This window comes from Lactuca sativa, chromosome 6, assembly GCF_002870075.4.
Source record: "Lactuca sativa cultivar Salinas chromosome 6, Lsat_Salinas_v11, whole genome shotgun sequence".
In the NCBI taxonomy this organism is placed as follows: domain Eukaryota; kingdom Viridiplantae; phylum Streptophyta; class Magnoliopsida; order Asterales; family Asteraceae; genus Lactuca; species Lactuca sativa.
Window position 1 is genome coordinate 82,129,236 of NC_056628.2, and position 23,715 is coordinate 82,152,950.

Here is a 23,715-nt window from a genome sequence, read left to right on the forward strand (position 1 = left end):
CCTTTAACGATCGTAATGCATGTCAAGGCAGAATATAGTTCATCTCTTGACCCGATACTTTTCTTTCAAGGTCGCTACCTTGTTTGGAGTTTGTTCCAAAAGTACGACCCTTGTTCCGGAATGTTTTCCATATGGGAATCCCACATAGGGATATCTAACTACTTCACGGCAGGATCTACCTACACCTCCCCACTTATGTTTAACCTTTGATTACTTCTAAGCACAATTCAATCTCTGTAGGATTGATTAATGAATAGACAAGTCAAAAACATGTTATATAATTATGCAAGGACTATGTTAATATAGTTATTAGAACATCATTATAATGCTTTAAAGCTATTTTAAGCTTTTTTTTTTTTTTTTTTTTTTTTTTTTTTTTTTTTCCATTTTCAACTATTTAATCATATTACTTTAATTTAGCAAACTTATTTAAATCTCATAAATATATAATGACTATGGTCTAGATTATTCCAACTCTATTATAATAGTTAAATATGCTTCATAAAAGTAAAATAATCACTTTTACATGTTTTCCTTTTCTTTGTCCCAGTTTAGAGTAATTCGTCATTTCTTATATTAGTGTGTTTATACTCCATGATTTATAATCGAAACATGTTCCAATAATTTTAAAACATGTATAAAGTTTCATGGGACTTTTCAAACCAACTATTTTCTCATTTAAACATTATACTTTGCCTAAATATTATTTTCTTGGGTTTTAGGGAGTTATTTTAGCAACATTCTGGTTTGAACTTGTTTATAAGTTTATTACAATGGTTAGTTGTCTAAACGTCATTTATCTTATTCATTTTTTTTATCCGTAAAAGTTTCTAAAAATAGAGAATATTTTACATTCTATATTTTCAATATATTTGTTACCAAATACGCCCAACATTAGATAAATGTCATTACGATTTCTTTTTGCATTCGTATGTGCTAAAACAATAACTTTTTTAGTTTTATCGTATTTTTTCATTTTTAAGTTTAACCAAAATATATTTTTTTCTTGACTCAAACTTGTTATTTCTTTTTTTTTCTTGAACTTTTTATGGTAAGAAATCGTTGTAGTTATGTTTTGGATCATTTTGAAAAATACTATTTTTCACTTTTAAAATGATCGCTTAATAGCCATTTTTATAAAATATTATTTTTCACTTTTAAAATGATCGCTTAATAGCATTCTTTATAAAACTTTAAGCAATTTTTATTGTCTATAACTCATTGTTCATGCTTTATTAACCCATTCTAAATTAATTTATTCAATTTAACTAAAATCCTTGAATTTGTTAAAAATTCAACAAAAAAGTCAATTTTTGACATCACAAGTTTAAGCTTACTTTAGACCCTGGTAACTATCACATATGACCTCCTAATTAATTTATTATTTTCCCTACATCTTCCTTTCTGTAGCGGATATATGTTACACTCCAGAATCAACTTAGTTGGATAGCATAGCAAGAGTTACGCATCCATAGGTATATAAACACTTTAATTTTTCAGACTTAGAAAAATTCTGCATTCCAACTTTGTACAAATTTTTCACAAATTTGAACACTCGTAACTCTCTCTTAAATTTTGATCAGGCTAATTCTTTTCGATATTTGTTCTTTGTTGTCTTGGCTACATAAGAAGCTATTGTTTCACTAAGTTAAAATTTATAGCTACAAATATGCATGTTGGACATAAAATTACTACAATTCTGTATTTTCATCATGATGAAGTTCATGATTTCATTCCATTCTTCAACAAGCTTTTAAGAAATTCCAAGTAGTTTCTCATTTCTTATTTACACCTACATATTCTTAATAACCATTTACATAATCTTAATAACCATTAGATACTATTCTTTCTAGCAAGAAAATGTTAATTCCATTATTTCTTCATCTTTCGTCAAACATAAAATCTAGTGACTATAATTAACTCAATACTACCAATTGCTTGATTTTATGATACTTTCGATCAACTCATGGCATGATTTAATTCAAATTTTTAATTCCAATTTCTACATGTAACACTTTCAAAATCTAAATTCACAACCCAACTTCCAATTTCAATACACAACAAAGATATTTCAAGTTATTACATTTATACTTACTATTTTGACTCCAATGAAAAAGTGAAAATTCCAACCAAAGATGTTTAAGATGGTGTTTGTTTTTTGGAAAAAAAAATCTTTTTGACCACTTATGTTTTTGGGTAGAAAGACATTTGAAGAGAAATTGTTTGTTTTTAGAAAACAAAAGTCATGATAAGTCTTTTTGAAAATTTTTTTTCCGAAATACAAAAAAAGTTAGTTTTTGATTTTGAAATACATTTTATAAGTTCTAAAACTATGTGATATTTATTTTTACACCATCAATGTAGGCATCACCGCCACTTCTACAACCGCCTGATGCTTGTGCCACCGCACCACCACCATCAACACCACCGCCGTCACCATCACCTCTGCCACCCCATCTCCCTACTTCTTCCACCACCACCATGACTTTTGTACCTCCATCATCACCACCAACATCAACACCATCACCATCGGTCTTTTTATTATTATTATTATTATTATTTTTTTATTTTATTGTTTTATATGAAAACTTTAAAAAATAACTAATTTTTTTATTAAAACAAAAGATATGAAAAAATGATTTTGGTCTATATTTTATTTTGTGGACATGGAAAAGGACATAATATATTTACCTCTTAAAAACAAACACCACCAAACTCGTGTCTCTATGTCCATTTCCATGAATTCAACCTACTATCCATATTCATAATTACAATGCATCATGAATCTCATACGTTCAACAATTTTCCATTATTTTCAAACCATTCATGAGATTATATAAGGTTTTCAAGAAATTATCTTAAATTGTGCAATCTAATGAAATCAAGAGTGATTAGGGTTGTCCATTGCTAAATCAGTTACTTAGCACCTCCAACCACCATCGTCGGCCATATAATATCACCGGCGGCCACTAATACCGTTGTTTCTGCCCAACTATTGTGAAGAGTTCTGATGTCACTATTTTCTTTATCTTATGTCCCATTTCTTTTCTTCCTGGTTCACTACAAGATTTTTAGCCTATAGGGACGACAAAAATCATCTCTATAGAGTGGAAAGTCGTCGCTATAGACCTCAACGACGACTTGTCGTCGCTATAGACTTTGTTGCCGTAGGTTCGTCGCTTTAGGTTGAAATGTCGTCGCCATAGCCTTCGTCAATGTAGCCCCCCTTACAGCGACGACAAATCGTCCCTATATAGCGGACAATAGAGACGATATATTGTCACCATAGTGATCCATATAGCGACGACATAATGTCGCCATAGCCTCATCTATAGTGACGACATATTGTTGCTGTAAGTACACCTATAGTGACGATAAGTCGCCCCTACAGGTGTTTCACAGGTTTTACACAACACAGTTTTTTTACCCCCTTGTGTTAAATTTCCAAAAAATTTATATACAATAAAATAAAACCAAAAACAGTTAATTTAAATCTAAATAATTCCAAATATCAAACCATCAAAACTTTTAAAATATCTTACATGCTCGGTTTACCAAAAATGAAGAGCCAAATTTGATTTTGTTTAGATGTTTCATACAAACCAAACTAAAACAAACAACCTAATTATCAGATACACTAGAACTACTTTCCCATTCTTCATTTTCATCATCTTCTTCATTTTCATCACCTTCTTCCATTTCATCATCTTCATCTTCATATCCTTGACTTTTTTCATCTTCTTCATTGACATCATCACCCTTTGGAACTTGTAGTCAGGAAGGATCAAAAGTAAATTGAAATTGTGGTGGTTGGGCGTTTGGATTTTGAGATAAGAACTTGATGCATCTGTTCTGTAAATTGTTGACTCATTTGTTGAGTCAACTCTTGAGCAAATGTATTGAAGTTTAGGGCATTGGTTGATGTACTTTGCACATTACGTTGCTACATTTTTCACTTTTCTTCCAACACCTCTTGTATGACTGCTTCTTTCTCCAAGTGCACACTTGAGGCATTATGATTAACCAATGAATCATCACCATCAACCTCTTCCAAGATTTTTCTATACTCTTCCATAATTTTACCATACAATAAACATTTATTAGTTATTTTTTCTAAAATTTGGCAGCGTAACAACTATAAAAAGAAAAAACCCCATCTGTTCAAAGTATATAAATAATAAGAATAAAAGTTCCAAAATTTGAATAAATCTATTTGTAATATATGCAATCCATTTTAAATAACAATATAAATAATTTACTCTAAATTCCATATGAATAATTTATACAAAATAACATCATACTAAAAGTACGTAAATACCACTTTTACTTACCCAATCGTGTTGCGTCTGTGGGTGACACCATCCTTTTCCTTCCTTAAAGTGACTTTTTTTTTCCATCCATCAGTGTGGTTTGCCATTCGAGTTTCTTTTTTCTACAAAAAGCCACAAAAACTATTACTAATATTTCATAGAAAATGTTGAAAAACCCTTAAATAACATTAAAAAAAAATCTTAATTCCTTATGACGCTTTTGGGCATAGGATTCAACACCATGAGAACTTCCATACAACTATTTTCCCCTATTATCTTTATTTTTTACAGAATGGTTTTGATACTTTTCGTTTATGAATAACTTTCCTCCATGCTTTTTCATTCATTTTAGGTGGGGGGGGGGGGGGGTTGTTTCTTTGCCGTTACCACATCATTGTAGCCTCCAACTCTCATAAAATGCTTTTTCACCTTCAATTTTTGGTGCCTGTAGCTTACTTTGAAATCCACGTCAATTCCTTGCATAATGCCATTCCAATGAGGCGTGTCACCGAAAGAATCTATACCAAAATAATTCTATAAAACAAAATGAAAAGGATTATAAAACACCTCAAAAATATAAAGTTGTTATACTAATAAAACCATTAAATTTTATACTTACATGCAACGTGGGATATATTTTTCTTTTATAATCTTCAGGGACATCATCCCAACTCGGATAGTGAAAGGGGACATTGTTTGCAACCTCATTTGAGACCAATCGTATATAATCCTTATAGTTATCGCCAATGACCTTCTATAGTCTCCCGGTGATATAAAACTCCAAGGGAAGTGGCTTCTTCTTGTTAAATCTAAACTGTTCATACAAATTCAAATTTCTTCCAAAACTTCTCTTTGGTTTTGATACATTTATACATGTAATTAAAAAGTTAGTAAGTTAAAAAGTTATTGAACATAAAGACATATTTGATTAGAACAAGTTATTTATATGACTCACAAGCTCTGGCAACATGTATTGACATTCTGTTGAAATAAATAATAAACATAATTTAAACAAAACATTATAAACAAGAATTTTAACATGTAACAATCATCTATTAAAGACACAAAAACATTATAATACATTTAATCATAATCATTACTAGAATAATATGCATCTATAGACTCATATTCTTGTAGTGGTTATCTCTCTTTATTATGTTTGTGATAGAGATAAACACAAACACACACACACAACCATTGATTTTATTTCTTTCTTATTTTCTCTTAAGTCCCTCTCTCTCCCTCAAACACTTTGTCTCTTTTCAACTTGATTGAGTCGCACAAAGTATGTGTGTACGTGCCGAATTTTTTCAGTAAAGCCCACAGATAAAATATGAAACAAAACACAAAATAAATAAAAATAAAAACAAATTATGTAAGGACCAAAAACATAACTTTAAAATATAATATTCTACCACAATTGCAACTTATAAATTACAAACGATTTGGCTTTAAAATTAAGAAAGATGAAAATTGTTAGATCAAACTTTCCTAAGCAGAAAACATATTAATGTGAAAATCTATTATGATAGTAGACAAAATACATATGCCTAGACACTTTCTTATTTTACATCTTGTATCATATGCTATCAAAGTTGTAATGTTAATTCGATTTAGGTAGCTATTTTTTTTTGTCTAAAAGAAGTCGAACCGAATGAACAGTAACTCTCCCTCACAATCTCTATTTACTAATCTATATATATATATATATATATATATATATATATATATATATATATATATATATATATATATATTATGTATATATAATTTACTTCTTATTTTCCTTAACTGTTAGTTACTACCATCTAGTTTATGTAAATGCAAATATGTTTTAGTGGTTTAACTATTAAAATTAAAATGCAGAATATTGATGAAAATGAGCTTCCTTTTCTAGTCACTGTCAATCCTTCTCGAACACCAAAAAGTACATTGCATAAATGGTCACTAGGACTGTCAATTCCATCAGTTGCAGCAACAAAGGCTGTTCTTGAGCTTGCTTACATCCAAGGGAAGCGAAGAATTTGGTTTTGTGGAGGATACCAAGGTAATATTCTTCCTTTGTCAGTCTTCATAGATAGGTGTCAAGATACGATCAAATAGATAATCAAGAGCCTTTTTCATCTAAACAATAGTTCACCATCTCATAATTGACTTGCGAATGCCATACACCAAAATCTCAATATAAATAATGTATGGGCTCTTCAAGAAAGTATAAGATGATATTATAATGCAAGGTTTATTGTAACTTTGTAAATCTCATTGTAATTATGGTAAAAGCATATACGAATTCATATATATTTGAACTTGAGAAAAGTAATTGAATTCATTAGATAACTAAAGGTCATACGTGGAAATTGTTTATGAGATTAAAAGAGTGACATGCCATTATTTAACTTGAAATTGATCGGTGTTTCATAGAACCTAAAAGGGTTTATATAATGTTTTTTAAAGTCATCCCTATTATTCTCATACATTAACTCTACAAAAGGTTAATTTACATCACACTACCCTTTATGTCACCACTTTTTGTTGAATCTATGACTCTACAAGAAATAAGTGTTTCAATTGTAAGTATTTTTGTCTATGTTCAAAGTTTAATTACTTTATCTTAATTTTAAAAAGTGTAATTTATTTTTATAGGTCATGGGATCCTTAAGGATGGTGTGAAGGTAACCTGTTACACAAGTTAATATTACATGCAAAACTCTAGTGTAGATCAAATAAGTATTCATTACACAATTTTGTTCAAATTTTGATAAATAGAGAACACATAAAAGTTAATGTCTCACATGGTCTTTTATTGTCTTCCAGGCGGGTATGGTAGCGGCAAATGGAATTCTTAAAAGGACTTGTGAAATTCTGAACAACCCGAAAACTATGGTACCATCTTTGATGGAAATTGGTGCGAGGTCACTTGTTGTTGGGTTCCTTCAAGAATTTATTGCTATTGGCACCTTAATGTGAGTCACATTCTTTTACGCATGTGTGTGTACGCGCGCGCACACACACACACACTATATATATATATATATATATATATATATATATATATATATATATATATATATATCCAAAATGCAGAAAAACAAAATCATTTATCAAACAACATTCAAAAACACCCTTATATTTTGTTTATATATAAAAAAACCCTCACATTTTAAGTAACATTGTAGATTTATTGAAATATTCGTTTTTTAAAGAAGTTACTAGTTGTTTTTTGACATCACATTTATCCTATTCGTTTTTAGGTTGACATTGTAAAAAATAAATGATGTCACTTATTTCTGTTTGAGTAATGGTTGTTGATTAATGATTAATTTCTTATTTTTTTTACCCTAGACAAGAGACAACCTCACTAATTTGTGTTTCCATGCTAATTTAAAAAAACAAAGAAATAAATGTTATGTTACAAAAAATCAGTAATTTCTTTTTAAAAAACAGATATTTAGGTTAATATGAAATGTAAAGGTTTTTATGCAAATATGTAAAAACTTAAGATTTTTTGTAAATGTTGGTATATAAATGATTATATATATATATATATATATATATATATATATATATATATATATATATATATATATATAGGGTTAGGTTATTTTGTTTTCACTATCTATTGTGTGCATGTATGATTGATTCTGGACCAATCATTTTAATTATTTTAAGAAAGTAACTAATGCATATTACATGTTGAAGATATAATGGATATTAATTACATTTTCAGCATTTAATATGCATTAATTACTTTCTTAAAATAACTAAAATGATTGGTCCAGAATCAATCATACATGCACACAATAGATAATGAAAACATTTGAACCTAATTCTCTCTTTTTCTCTCTCTCTCTCTCTGTATATATATATATATATATATATATATATATATATATATATATCTATATATATATATATATATATATATATATATATATATATATATATATATATATATATATATATATATATATATATGGCAAAATACAAAAACACCATCATTTATATACCAACATTTAGAAAAATCATAGATTTTTATATATTTGCAGAAAACCTTTACATTTCATATTACTCAAATATCCAATTTTTACAAAGAAATTACTACATATATATATATATATATATATATATATATATATATATATATATATATATATATATATATTATTTTGTAAAACATAATAGTCATATCTTGAGTTTTAGGAAGTATAAGATAAAATGTGTTTTGTACAAATCAGTTATGCATAAATAAATCAATAAAATCTACTAAAAGTTTGAAAACTATAATTAAGGAAGGTTACTAAGAAATTTAATTTGATGCAAAATGACAATTTTAAAATATTAAGTTGATGTTTACAAATTAATTTACATTTTTTTTAACTCGACATCGATAATGATAAATTACATAAAATATATAAACAGACAATTTAAATACAAGTTGTAAGAATAAATATTTTATTTAAAGGTGGTGATATATTTATTATATAATAACTAATATTAAAATCTAATGATTATTTCCTCGTATGAAGCTATCGTAAAAAAAAATTATTTATCTTTGTCGCTTTGTGTGGGCTCACATCTAATGTGTGTATATATATATATATATATATATATATATATATATATATATATATATATATATATATATATATATATATATATATATATATATATAGATTATATTTGTACATTGCATCTTTATTGGTATTATCTCTTCATCTTTCTTTCTTTTTTTTTTTTTTTTTTTTTTTTTTTTTTTTTTTTTTTGACTCAACAAACAGATAATTGTTCTATTTTGAGCTCTTTATTCCAATACATGATAAAGGTTGTTATAACAAGTATATTGTTATTTCAATTTATTATAGTTTATTGGAAGAAGGCGGCGCAACATTCACATTCGAAGGAACAAGGAAGAAGGACTCTATAAAAGTTTATGTGAAAGTTCAAAATCCTCGATTTTATTGGACGGTCAAGACTCTAACTTAGTTTTATATATCTTGGGCATGGTTATCACTATATTAAGACTTTATGATCTCTTACAACAATAACTCAAATATCCATGAACATGTTTAATTATGACAATTATTTAGTAATTCTCGAATGATTAAATTGCGACGCTCAAGTCATTTTGCAGCTTGCTACAGAAGACGAGTTAGGTCTGATTGGCGCATACATTAAAGGGGACTTCTCTTTTGTTGATAAAACAAATGGCCTTTTAAACTTGATAGTGGTAAAAGTCATGGCTTATGGCTGCTATTCAAGTAGCTTTTCTTGTGCTTCCACATTAAAGTATGCTAGTTTTGCAGATTCTCATTGTAAACTATGAGCTAAAAAATTATTCCTCGATGTCTTACAAAAGGTAAATATAGCTTATACACAACTATCACATGTTTTAAAGGTTATAATTGTTCATTAAATTAATAGAACTCGTTGTGTGTGGCTCCAGAGGTTGGTGGACACCAATGTTTTCAACAGCGATAATAGCATCTGCAAAGTATTTCTGTCATCATGTTTTGATGCATAACTCTGTTACTCAAGCACGTAGGAACATATCTCATCACTATGATTTGGTACGTGGAAAAATTTACATATTAATTATAAAATATGTTTTATCATAATGTTACCACACTATGTAAAAAATATTACAACATTCACCTTAAAACGATAAACAAGCATAATATATATATATATATATATATATATATATATATATATATATATATATATATATATATATATATATATATATATATATATATATATATAAAATGAGATATTGACGTGCTTCGGTAACATCTATATCCATGATAACATGCCTAGCTAAAAACGAGCATCGATTATGTTGAAGAAGTAAGTACAAGATATAGTTTAGGTTTATGCTTACACTATAATCTTTTTATGAATATGCCACACAATTCTAACCATTATGGTTTCACTACATGAATCTACCCCTATGTCCTTGACCTTTTTTAACCTTATGATGCATCAAGCCTTCGGGATAGCCTACGCTCGTCGACATACCTAGTCGGCAAAGGTAGAAAAACTCATCGGCATAGACGTTGTCGGGATAGCTACCGACTGTACCGACGACATGTCGTATGCACAAAATAATGTTTTATTATTTACTTGTACCGACAACAAGTCATCACCATAGGTCAACTCTATAGCGACGACATGTCTTCGGTATAACAACGACATTTTTTTAATCGATTCTGTTATTTACCATTCATGTTTGTTTAAAGAATCTAGATAATTTGCAACATATAACCATAATATACAAACATTCAGTAAATCATACCAACACATATTGCTCAAATTCAAGTCTAGTACATACAAAAATGAGATACAATAAACAATAACACAAAAGATAAATAATCATAATCTTTCGTATCCTGGGTCTCGTCGGTTAGTTTGGGGTTATTTATCGAAACATATTGGGATTGAATTGAGATTGTAACATTGGTGGTGGTTGAAAATTATGAATTGCTGCCACCAAGTCGTTATACTTTTTTTTTCAATTGTTGCAAGTATTCTTGCGTTTGTTGGTTAATGCGACAAATTGTGTATCACAAATATTTTAGGATTGAGATTAGGAAGATGTGGAAGGTGTGTAACATGGAAATAAATTATTGGGTGTTGGTTTCCTCCAACTCTACGAGTATGTCTATGTCTGGTCGTGAGGGTACGATTGAGAAATTGAAGCTCATTTACAACTTCGTCCTCTACGACCTCTTTTTGCAATTTCCTATACTCCTCTTGAATCTTTTCTTAAAATAAAGAAAACAATAAACATAAATTAATTAAAATGAACAATTTAAACACTAAAATAATAATAATATAAATTAAACAAAAACTATAATAATAATAACATATTTAAACAATGTATTAAGTTCATTTATTACTTACCAAATCTTCTTGAGTTCGATGCGACCAAACCGAGCATTCCTTGAAGCGCATCTGTCTCCAACCCTCAATATGTCACGAGTTCTATCCTTTTTATTCCTATAATAAGCCAAAAACAATAAATATATTTATATAAGTGTTCATAAAAACATTATATAATAAAAATAAATTTTATTACCTCTATATGGCATCTTTGAGCATATGGCATACAACAACGAGCACTTGTATGCATAAGTTTTGCCCAACTAACTTGAATTTTTTGTAGCATACGTCTATATTCTGGGGTCAAAAACAACAAATCAAGCATGTCATTCCAAGTACTAGCGTCCCAACCACACGGTGAATGTCTTCTTGCAGTTTCCATGTCCGTATATCTGCCCACCTCGTGAAAATGATATTTTGCATCATGCTTGTGTTATCTACACGCTCTTTGGCAGTCTGCTTGGATACCTGCTCAAACAGGTTCCCATAAATTTGTACCTGCGAAACTTATTAAGATCAAAATAGGTCTGGAAAAAAATATATTTGATTAGTAAAAGAGATATTTAATAAGTGTAATATTCAATACATATAAAAAGTATTATATACTTACTTCTAACTAGGGATATATAGCTCCTTTTTAGTTGATAGGAACATGGCGCTAATATGGATAATGCAACAATAACTTTGATACCACAGGATTTGAGGTCAATCTAACTAATATTTGGTCGTTATCCCTTATGAATTGACATGTCTCCCCAGTAGTATCAAGTGGAACGACTAAAGGCTTCTTATCGTTATCGGCATACAATTCATACATATTTAAGTTCCTTCCTAAGGCATACGGATTCTTCGGGTTTGCTACATTTATACATAGAATTGGAAATTTGGAAATTTAGAACTTTAAAAATATATCTAATACTTAATAATTCATGTAACTTACAAGATTCGCAACCCAATGCTATCCTGTATGCACCCTCATGTGGAGGTCTGTTCTCGCCATTTTTTCTATATCCCCTCACGACATGTGTTGCCATCTATTTAACAAATATTATAAACATTCAAAATATACAATAAACGTACTTTAAACAAAACTTATAAGCAACATTTAAAATTTAACAAATATTATAAGAAATCATGATATATAATAACCTTAACATACATGTAATAAAAATCATCACTAGAACAATATACAACTACAACATCATCATTGTAATAACCCAAACTTTCATCATCTAACTAGCTAGGGATTTATCATAGATATTTCTACAAAATGTGGAAATTTATAAAATTTAAAACACTTTAAACCCCATGTTTTTCAGGTTTACAATAAAATCTATCTATAAATACATCCATAAGGAAAAATAAAGTAAAATATACTTATAGTTTAAGTCCTTGTGCTCCTATCTTCTTATGTACAATGACTACTATGTAAACTTACAAAACATGAAAATCATCTACTACATTATAGCACAATTTTGGTGAGTTATATTCTAACTGTTTCATTTTATGATACTCTTCTACTAATCTTTCTCTATTTTCACATACTCTAAAACTTTTCCACTTTTCTCATACTCTGTTATATTCTCAATCTTTCTTATCTCATCTATCTCTTCTACCCTTTTTCTCATCCTTAATTTCTATTATTGCTATATCACATATCATGCTTTCTCCTATTTCTCATAATTTTTCTTAACCTTTTCTCGGGCTCATCTCATATTGTATACATGCTCTATCTTCTCTTTCTTTACGTTTCTCACGCTCTTCTCACTTCTTCGCTTTTCTCTTTCTCCATACTCTATCTCATCTCATATTTCTCTACTATTTCTTCTCTCTATGCATGCCCTTCTCATACTCATACTTTTCTCTTTTCTCATCTCTTCTTAGCATGCCTTTCTTTACTCTACTTAAATCTCATCTCTATATTCTCTGGTTTTCACGCCTCAACATTTTATTCTCATCTAGACCCAAATTGTCTAATCATATATGATAACTACATTATCATGTAGGGGAACAAAATACCTCTAATCTTATCGGGAATAACCATCTGAACATAATCCCCTCATCTTGATTCCTCACGATCCCTTGACATTATTCTTCTCTTGAATCCGTTAGATTCTTTACTTTTAATCCCTCACAAATTATATCCAAATTCTCAAAAGAACTTTCTTACCTTGTTCCACTCATGGAACCTTTCATCTATCTTCTCTAACCATATACAATCTCATTATTGTAAGAATTGTTTATCTACATCCCAAAAGGGACCATGCTCTTATTCCAGTAGGAATATATATATATATATATATATATATATATATATATATATATATATATATATATATATATATATATATCATTCCAGAGGAATCTTACACTTTATTCCCGAAGGAACCATTCTCTTATTCCCGAATGAATATATATCTCATTCCTAAATGAATTATCTTTCTATTTATCTCTAACACTTTTATGTGACTCATCACATAACATATGTTCGATGGACGTTCCATGTCTTTATCTCATCAAGAGATCTTCTACTACTCATCTAGTACTCAAATCATTAATTACTTAATCTTTATCTTCTTCTAACATCTCTTAAGTATTCTATACAACACCATTACATCTATACATACATACATATTCATTATATGATTACAATGAATATAATCATATTCTAACTCTTTCTACCATCTCTCAAGTATTTAACAAATACCCTTCTCATCTAACCATACATTCTCTAGGTATATATACATGCTCTAATACATTTTCTAAACGTATACCTCATATACACTCTAAATGTATGTATATGCCCAACTACATGCTTTGAAATTTATATTCTTAGTCTATTTTCATCTAGTAACTTGAGGGCATTCACTTAGTGCCTCAAGGTAAAACATATATATATATATATATATATATATATATATATATATATATATATATATATATATATATAATTCACCATGCTAGTTAGTGAAGACTAACTACCGTTTAGATCCCAATCTTTAATCGATGCATCATGACCCATGTTCTTGCTCAAGGCATAGTCATACAAAATTTCAAGTTCCTTAAAACTTGTTTTATCCTATTAAGAGCATAATGAAATTCTTATGTCAAAATGGTCATTTAACGGATCAACATTCTGTCTTTTCACTTTCTATTTCTCAATCCAATACAAAAGGTTAATTTAGCATCCCATACTACATAATTCATTACACTTATTTCTAAGACATCAATTTGAAATTACCACTAGTTAGGGTTTTCAAAAACTAACTATCAATAGGTTGATTTCACCATGGAAATTACCGACAAGGCTTGATCAAAACTCCTAAACACCCTTAATAGCATCATATACATGCTATAGGTTGAATAAACCAAGCATTCTCCCTAATGTAGCACATTCACTATTAAAGCTCAAAGCTTAAGAAAATAGAGAAATCATTACCTTAGGAGTGTAAGGATGTTAAGCCCCTGTTAGGCTCTATCTGTAGCTTATCCAATCTTTTTCTCAACCTCAAAATCGCCCGTTATCTGCTCCCCCCAAATATGAGGTGTTTTTTTTGGTTCGAAATGAAGCCTTAACAGGTTTAAAACCCGTGTTTTGATTGTTTAACAATATCGTGTTGGGATGTTGACCGTGCCATGAGGCATGCTATTAGTTGATGGTGGAATGTCTACCATACTGTGAGGTGTACTATTAGGTTGTGGTCAAGTCTCTGGTCGAGTCGCAGTGCCAATCTCCCATAACATGTTACTTTTTCCACCATGTCGTGGTACCAATATACCATGCAGTGGTGCAAAGTACCTTTCCTTCTACTTACAAAGATGTACTTTCTCTAAATTACCGTTCTCTCTCATCATGTCATGGCAAGCACCTTGCCGTGCCATGGTGGCTATAGATTAGCAACCTTTGATTCCATTCCAGCTTGGGATGGTTTTTCTTCCAACTTATAACACGTATAACTTCTTCATTTCAAACCCATTATCTATATCTTTATATACACTCGAAGGTGGAGATACGTTCTAGAAATCTTTTAAGTCATTTCTTACTGACTTAATACGGGTGTTAATTTGTTAAATCACAAAGTTGGCCCAAAAAGCATAAAATTTCCTATTTTAGCCATTTTCCTAAACTACATCCTCTCAGCTATTTCTTTTCTTGAACGTATTTATCATATCACATCTTAGTGAATTAAACTTATTGTTTCCATTTTCATGAAGTCATAACTTCATAAACTTATAGAATTCTCATAAATTACAAATTTTCCATTTTGGTCAACATCTGGATGGGGGCTCTTCTAAGGGTGATGGAGGCTAAAGGTAGTCGAAACTCAAAACCCTAGCCCCCATATCCTTTATATATATGCCCTAAATCTTGAAACTTAGGGTTTTATGTGCATTGTGATGTCGCATTGTGGCTACTTAATAAGTGTCATGTCGTGGTGATGTGGCACTACCACGCTCTGGTAATCCACTCGCGACGTTGCGGTGGAGGCAAAAACTCAAAATCCAAGTCTTTAAAACACAAGGAACTTCAAAAGAATAATACCTAGGATACAAATGTTATAGTATTTATATGATAATATATCTTGTTTGATCTTTCTTGCTAAATTCATTCTACGACACTTGTCTATATGCTTCCACATCAATTAATTGTTATAAGAGCTTAAGGGAAGGTAATTTTTAAACACATTGACAATTTTCAAAGTGTTAATGGATATATTTGTTAAAATGGTATCATCAATGGGTGAAGAGTTGAGTTGGATGACATTTTAGTTATGATTTTCGTAAGTTTCCTTAAACAGAAAACTATAGAGACATTCAGAACCGGTGAGTTTTGGTTTTGCAATATTATGGGCATTTCTGTTTTATAATTAGGTTAAAAAAACAAGTTTAATATCCGAATCTACTTCATTGAATTATATTTGGTTTGTCTCTTTTATAAATTGTCAACATCATTTGATTATGTGTTTTCCAAATCTAGAATATAAAGTGATTGACAAAAGTCATCAAAGAAATCATGAGTATTCTTGAGGATCAATAATATAGGGAGTTTCTTGTAAAAACATAGCTAAATAATAGAGTTCCAAGCTATATAACATGAGATGTAACATAAATTTTGGGGTCTATGCACATGAATACAAGAATGAGTCTTCTATCCATGTGGCTTATTGCACGATAGTCTAAGGGGATTACCTTACTCATGCATCTTAAATAAGGAAAATTAATGTAAAATTTTCTAAGTGTTACAACTGTATCAAGTAGTTTCATAAATCATGGGCCAAAACTATTTCAAGTCATGTAAAAGTTAATAGCTAATGAATTTTTGCAACAATATTAATACACAATATATTATGGTCATTCATATGGTGATTGACAAGTTCAAGGGCAACAATAATTTTAGCATATGACATATCAAAATATAATACAATTTTGGTTTCATTATTGCTTTTGTATGAAAACATTATTAATTAGTTTGTGATTAATCAAGTTACCAAAATATAGGAGGCCATGTCTTGAAGATTAAACTCATATAAGTTAACATACAAGGCATGACATAATGTTTATGAGGGTCAATCAGTAGGATTGAGTGTTTCTCATGGTGAAGGCTGAAATGAGGATCAATCTCAAGTGGAAAAGGAAAATAAATAAGAGGAAGGTCAAGTTCTTAGAATAAAAAGCTCCACATATGACATGATTTCCACAAGTATGGAGATATTAAGTATTCAAAAATGGATGTCCCAAAAAAATCAAGGAAACATATATAATATATACGTTGCAAATAATGATACGAGATTAGAAAAATTATTGGTTCTTATGGTGGTAGAATATAAGTTTGGAAGGTAACCTTAAGGGTGCTCTTTTCATATGTGTTTGAACATGGAAGAGTCTAAAACCTATTAATAAGTTGAAATCGGTAGTGTGATGATAAGGAATGACAAGTCTTTTAACGTGATTGGCATTAGGTGATAGGGTCTTGACTCTCATAGAGGTAAGGTAACTTCCAAGCTAAAGAATAAATTGGTCTCTTTAGAAATTATGGACTAAGAGGGTTCAAATACACTTTTCAATATGAGTCACCAAGGTTCAATAAAAGGGGCACTACTAGTTATAAAAGGGGTTAAAGTGTCCATGTCGTATGTGCTAAATAAGGAAACTATATTTGGTTCGACATTAGTTTTATGTTCCTAGAATTTGAATTCATAAATTAATAGACTTTCACATATGATAACTTGGTCACATAGATGAAAAAGACATGATACAATTGAGCAATCAAGGGAATTTAGGCAACCACAGGGTAGCCTAAATGAAATCTTATGAGCATCATGCCTACTAGAAGGAACACCAACTTGTCTTCTCGAAGGCTATACATCAAAGGAATGACTTAACTACTTACATGTATATTGTTGGAGCGCTCTAGTGCACCATCTCTCGGAGGCACCATGACAATTTTGGAATCAATAGGCTATACTGGAATACAAAATATACTTAAAGGTTAAACGGCTTATGATCGATCACATGCTAGATATTTGTTTAGTGATTTTTTGTTTGGGACAAGAGTAGGTTATGTATACCCCACAACAAGACAAACATGCTAGTTTAAAGTGTTTACTTTTCAACATCATGTTGGGTCGATGCTTTTAGGCCAATATAATGGTGGCAATCCATGACACGACATAATAAAAATACACTACATGAAACAAAATCCAGACAAAACTGAAACTCGAATTTGTGTTTGTGTCATACAAGTGTAAAAAAGACACATTCTATTATTTTTGTGTTCCAGATTGGACATGATGTTCACACAATATCAACATGTGTTTTTCAGGTTTTGTAAGATTATAGGAATTAAATTAAATAAATGTTTATTTTTTTTTATCTTTTCCATTTTTCTCGTGCTGGTCATTTTTATTATGTTTTAATTGGGTTGTTTTAATGCTAAAAAACAAAATTCAACATTATCTCATGTTATGTTCGTGTTATATTAAAAAGATTTCATATCAACATGCCACACCAAACCAATGCTATCAACAAGGTTATGCTACCTGGCTCAACGTTTTCCAAAATGACAATCGATTGCAAGATATCATTTGAGGTATGGTAAGGAAAAACAACATACTATGTTTGTCATCGTGTATTTGGTTGCACGTCTTATTATCATGTAAAAGATGGAAAAAACATACCGGGCCAAAGAAAAGAATACTTTTAGGTCATTGTTACAATGTCAAAGGATGCCATATTTGGTCACCGTCCCGTATAATTTTGAGCCGACATGTCACTTTTGATGAGACATATTGTCCATGAGTGTCCTTAAGTATGTGGAGGATGACCTTACATAGATGGATAATTTGGGTTTGAATTGTTCCGGAAGGGTCGAACAATCAGACATGGAAAAATTTCAGAGTCATATCCACGGAGGAGGCCATGGCCACCGGTTTCTCTAGTCCGTTGGAATATGTAATAAAAGCCACAACCATGTACAAGCCACAACCTAGCTACTAGTTTCCTCTCTGATTGGTCGAAGTTTGGAATTTGGCTACAATGTTTCTTCTAATCCTCAAAGGTGGAGCTAAAACCATATTTCTCATGGTCTATATATGGTATGAATAAAAAATAAAAAATTTATTTGTAAACCAATAAATTGTCATGTCATGGTCTTGCTCACAACCATTCGTCATCCTAACCATTTTTACGACCTCAATTTTTACACTTGGCACCACAAGGCTGGCTAGTTTTTTTCTTTTTCTTTTCTTTTTCTTTTGTTTTTTTAAATAGATTTAATAACAAAATATTAGATAATATATTCATTTGTTTTAAAACCATATATTAAATCTTTTTACTTTTAATTTTCCATAAACAAATTATAATATTGATATATATTTGATATATATTTAAAACTCTCATATAGTATATCATTTGGTTGTGTTGGGTTGGGTTGTCGATAAATGGTTAAAAAATAAATTTAGCTAGTTTCATATACGGATTTGAGAGAAAATATTTTTTAATGAAAGAATAGGTTGTGATGGGTGATGGGTTATGGGCATATCTACAATCGTATGTGATCATGCAACCCTAATGACTTTGAATCTAAGTTTTTCACTAATTGAACATGAAAATTTGAGCACCAAAACAATAACCCTAGATGTAGCATATATAATTCGAAATTCATATATAAATTAGGGTTTTGAAGTTACCTTGCTTGTTATGTAGTAATAACAAGAACACCTTTGTTAATCTTGACTCTTGAAAGATTAGTGCACCAAATCTTGCACCTCTAATGGCTCACAAACACCCAATGCAAGAGGATGAAAGGAGAGACAAGGAAAATTGGCTAGGGTTTGTAATCATATGCATAGCTTGAAATTCTCATGCTTGGGGGGTTTATATAGCTGAGGGCTGCTAGGGTTTTCAGGTGGAAATCCTAATTTTCAGATTAAGGCTTAAGCAGCCCATGGACTCCTTATTATGAGGCCTTGAACGAAAAACTTATAGGGCCTCCTATAACTTTCGTCCACTCCATCATAAGTAGTCCAATAGCCTAGTTTTACAACTATCAATGATTTGCAAAACAGTCCTTCTATTATTAATCAGTTCCTTTAATCCCAAAATTAATATCAAATTAAATTCTGATTAATTACTAAATAATAATATGATTTCCAAATAATATATTAATCTTATAATATATTAATAAAATCATTTTGAGTACCAATTTATTATTTAAAATAATAAATCCTATTCTCTCTCTCTCTGTCTCTCTCTCTCTCTCTCTCCACTAGTCATCCTGTCTAGTTGAATGAGTGAAGGAAACCCAAAAGGACCATGCTACTATCAAATCAAGTACATATACCAATTAAAGTTATGGGCTTAGACACCTAATCCAATAGTCTTCCACTTGGATAAGTCTAATAACTATGATTGCAAGTATGACTTCAAAAATTGACTAGCAATCGTAGCTTTCAAAAGCCGTTGTGGAACTTTGACCTAGTCAATGACGTGTCTTTAGATAAGGGATCAAATATTCCACCATTCTATAAGGTATCGTAAAGACATGAGAAATGGATTATAATCATTATCTCTGTCCAAGTTTTTTGTTTCCCGATTTCCGATTTATGACTACGGACTAATTAAACAAATAAAAATCAGTCTAGGCTTGGCCAAGTGCTTAGGGTGTCATCACTAAGTCATTGGGCGGCCCACAGGTATCGCTTTTATCACATTTAGTGTAAAAGGAATGGATAAACTTTGAATCATATGCTTGTACTATTTACTCATCAAATCACACACTACAATACGTTTTATAACATCAAGTTACTGATGCGGTTACGTATTATCAATGCGCAACCGACTCGTAAACAACAACACATTTGTCTCTGTTTCAAGAATATAAGATATTATCGTCTCAAATCACTCGTAATAAAATCCATGAAGTAATTCTATGAGCGTGGGTTAATCCAATACTTAAATCTGTATTTCAAGAGTACTCATGAACATTGCAGCAAATATTTGCTATGTCTAAGCTCATAGACAATCTACAGTCGGATTCATGACAATCTTAATTCACTACTTACTTCCAAAAGTATGATCGACTGTGGATGTTTGAATAAACCAGTTATTCAGGAAGTAAAACATGCGAAGTGAAACACAAGAATAACCTACATATGGTCTCAAAACTTTTGAATATAAATAAACCACTTATTATTTAATAACCATACTAATCAGACTTTATTCATTGTAAAATGTTTCGATTAATCAACTAAATACTTGAATTAAACAAAAATCATGCCATGCTCTAAGCACGCACACTATGTTTATCTATGGTCCTTCCTTTGTGAAACATATCAATTGAACACATTTTCAATGATGCTCATTTCACAATTCTAAATCCTTATCGCAAGTGTAAGAATACCAAATTCTTGTCACTACTAGAATGTGTTAGAATCTAAACTCACATTTAATGATCCTTTTTGTAATATCAAGGCACTAAAGTCATAGAGAATTTGCCGACGATATTACAAAGCATTCCATTGGAGATTCGTTATAAAACACAATTCCATGGAAATGAAGTCTCACATTCAAAGTACATTCCTTTGAACATCCTTCTTGCATTAAAGTTTCTAAATTACATATAGATTCTTAATATCCAACTCCCATAATGGAAACATTTCCATATTACCATATGACTATCAATTATGAGCAAGAATTACCTCTACTCAAAACATGTCAATACGGTCCACTCAAATTAATACCATACTTCCAACTATCCATAAGCAATAAATCTTTGGCAAACTTCAGACTGTCCTTGATAGTTGTTTATCAACTTTAGTCACATCTTGTTCAAGTCCTTTTTCCCTCTAAATGCCCGGGACATTTGGAAAATCAGAACAAGTGAATATTATAGCATATGTAATAAAACCTATATTTGAAGCATATGGGATTCGATTCACAATGTCTTAAAGAACTGATATTTGACCAGTCTCTTGCTAAAATATTTTCATATATTGAATTTCCTATGTTGAAGTATTTCAACATGATATTCATATATGTTCATGACTACGTTCCATTAAAACATCAATCTAAACTTTTAGGTTTTAAATGAACTATTAGTGCCCTCTCCCTTAAGCCTTACTATAGCGAAACAATTTCCAAACTTTGTTTCCCATAAATGGTACTGCTAACTTGGAACACCTTACATAATATTCATGCTCCCACTAGCATACCAATTATGTTCTTACCAGCATAACAATTATACTCCCACTAGCTTTGACATGTACTCAGAAATCAGCCGGACTTCTAGAAAACAATAATTATTGTCTTTCTTACCAAAGATCAGATTTTTGATACGTGGCACTTTGACAAGTCTTTATGTAGACTTCTCAAGCTCCTACACCTTTCATTAGATAGCCTACATGTGTGTCTAAACCCTTTCAGAACTTATAGTAATAAGTTCGAATGTTCAAACTATTTTCCATTTCTCACAATTCGAATTATGAAGAGGGATGCCGTAATAATACTCGAATTTGAGAAAGCAATTACCATAATTGCTAACCATAATGATATTAATCAATCCTCTAAAATCTACCAGTGAAAGCGTTTCCTCACAATCATTTTCACGAAGTAGAGTTGACACTTAGATTTTATGGTGTATGTGTTTCTATCCATGCAAATTTGTCATTCCTAGCCACTATCATAAGACAAGGTTTATGACAAATTCAAACTCATATGGACTGAACTTGCTTAATCTTAATTTCTTGACACCTAGTAGCACAAGGGCCTACCAGTGCTTCCAAGTTATTGAGTAGCTTACCCATACTAATCAATGCACTTTCATTGATCAAGGTGTTTTGCCTTATATAGTCAAATGAAAACTCACAGAACTCACATGCATAGTCAACTTAAATGGAATGTGTATAGAAACAAGAGTGTGTAAACATGATAGGTTGTCAACCTCAGGCCGTGTGCTAGTGATAACTAATACGTTTTTTCTTGATTGTCTCCTGAAACTTTTCAAGATCAACTAGACTCCTACTAACTTCTTGACATATAAGATTCTTTCGTTAAGGAACATCCTGATGGTTTTTAGGTATAAGAAACAATCCTATGTGCTCATACAACCCTAAAGCTTGGATCTAGGTTTCTCTATTGTGCATGCTTTGATTCCACGACTTGAAAACCTAGATCTAACATATATAGTTCGAAATTATCATGATGAAAATAGATCTAAGTGTTTAGCTCTTCCAAGTAGCTTGAAATCCATGTAATCTTCTTGATCTTGAGCTTAGAGTCACAATTGTAACTCCTCTAATGGTTCACAAACCCCACAAGCAAGAAGGTAATATGAGAGGGGTTGAGAGTTGCTGGAAATCGGCCCTAGGGTTCTCTTAGAAGCATGTGTAGCCGATTCCTCTAGCCTAGGGGTCTTATTTATACTTACAGGCTACTAGGGTTTCAGTCTAAACCCTAATGGACAGCTTAACCACCAAGCAACCGAAGGAGCCTTCTGGAATAAGGCCTTGGACGAAAATATGATGGATACCTATCATAATTTTGTTACCCTTTTAATCCATAAGGCTTCCTTAGCCCAAAAACCAACTATCATACATTTGACAGTTTATACCCCTTTATTTAATTAATCTCTTTTAGCCACCAAATTAATTCCTAATTAATTTATGACTAATACTAATTAAATAAATATGATTTCTCCTTTAGTATATTATTCTTATAATATATTAATAAATCATAATACTCCCTCTTTCTCCTTAAATTACCTTGTCAAGTTGCTTTGGTGAAGGCAACCCAAAAGGACCATGCACAACCGGGTCAAGTACATACCAAATACAGTTACGGGCTTAGACACTATTCCAACAGATCCCTCAACAAACAAATATTCAAGAGTTAGTGTGGGTTTTTATCAATAAAACACTTCATGTAATTGGTCATAGTTGGTTTTTGTTTTAACCAAAACATCACAACTACCAATTTCAAATGTGCAAGAGTAAGGAAAATTTTATACTCCACATTTCATGAGGCG

At 30.7% G+C, this 23,715-nt stretch overlaps 1 protein-coding gene across 2 annotated transcripts in view; it reads left to right on the forward strand.

The window, feature by feature from the left end:
* LOC111891238 (uncharacterized) overlaps window positions 1-23,715 on the forward strand; it is a 62,431-nt gene that overhangs the window by 32,242 nt on the left and 6,474 nt on the right. For both annotated transcript variants that reach the window (XM_023887307.3, XM_052764665.1), the window contains 7 exons: window positions 6,177-6,357; window positions 6,954-6,982; window positions 7,125-7,273; window positions 9,173-9,275; window positions 9,442-9,537; window positions 9,614-9,666; window positions 9,754-9,877. In XM_023887307.3, the coding sequence (XP_023743075.1) occupies window positions 6,177-6,357; window positions 6,954-6,982; window positions 7,125-7,273; window positions 9,173-9,275; window positions 9,442-9,537; window positions 9,614-9,666; window positions 9,754-9,877 (735 nt within the window). The remainder of the gene's footprint in view (window positions 1-6,176; window positions 6,358-6,953; window positions 6,983-7,124; window positions 7,274-9,172; window positions 9,276-9,441; window positions 9,538-9,613; window positions 9,667-9,753; window positions 9,878-23,715) is intronic.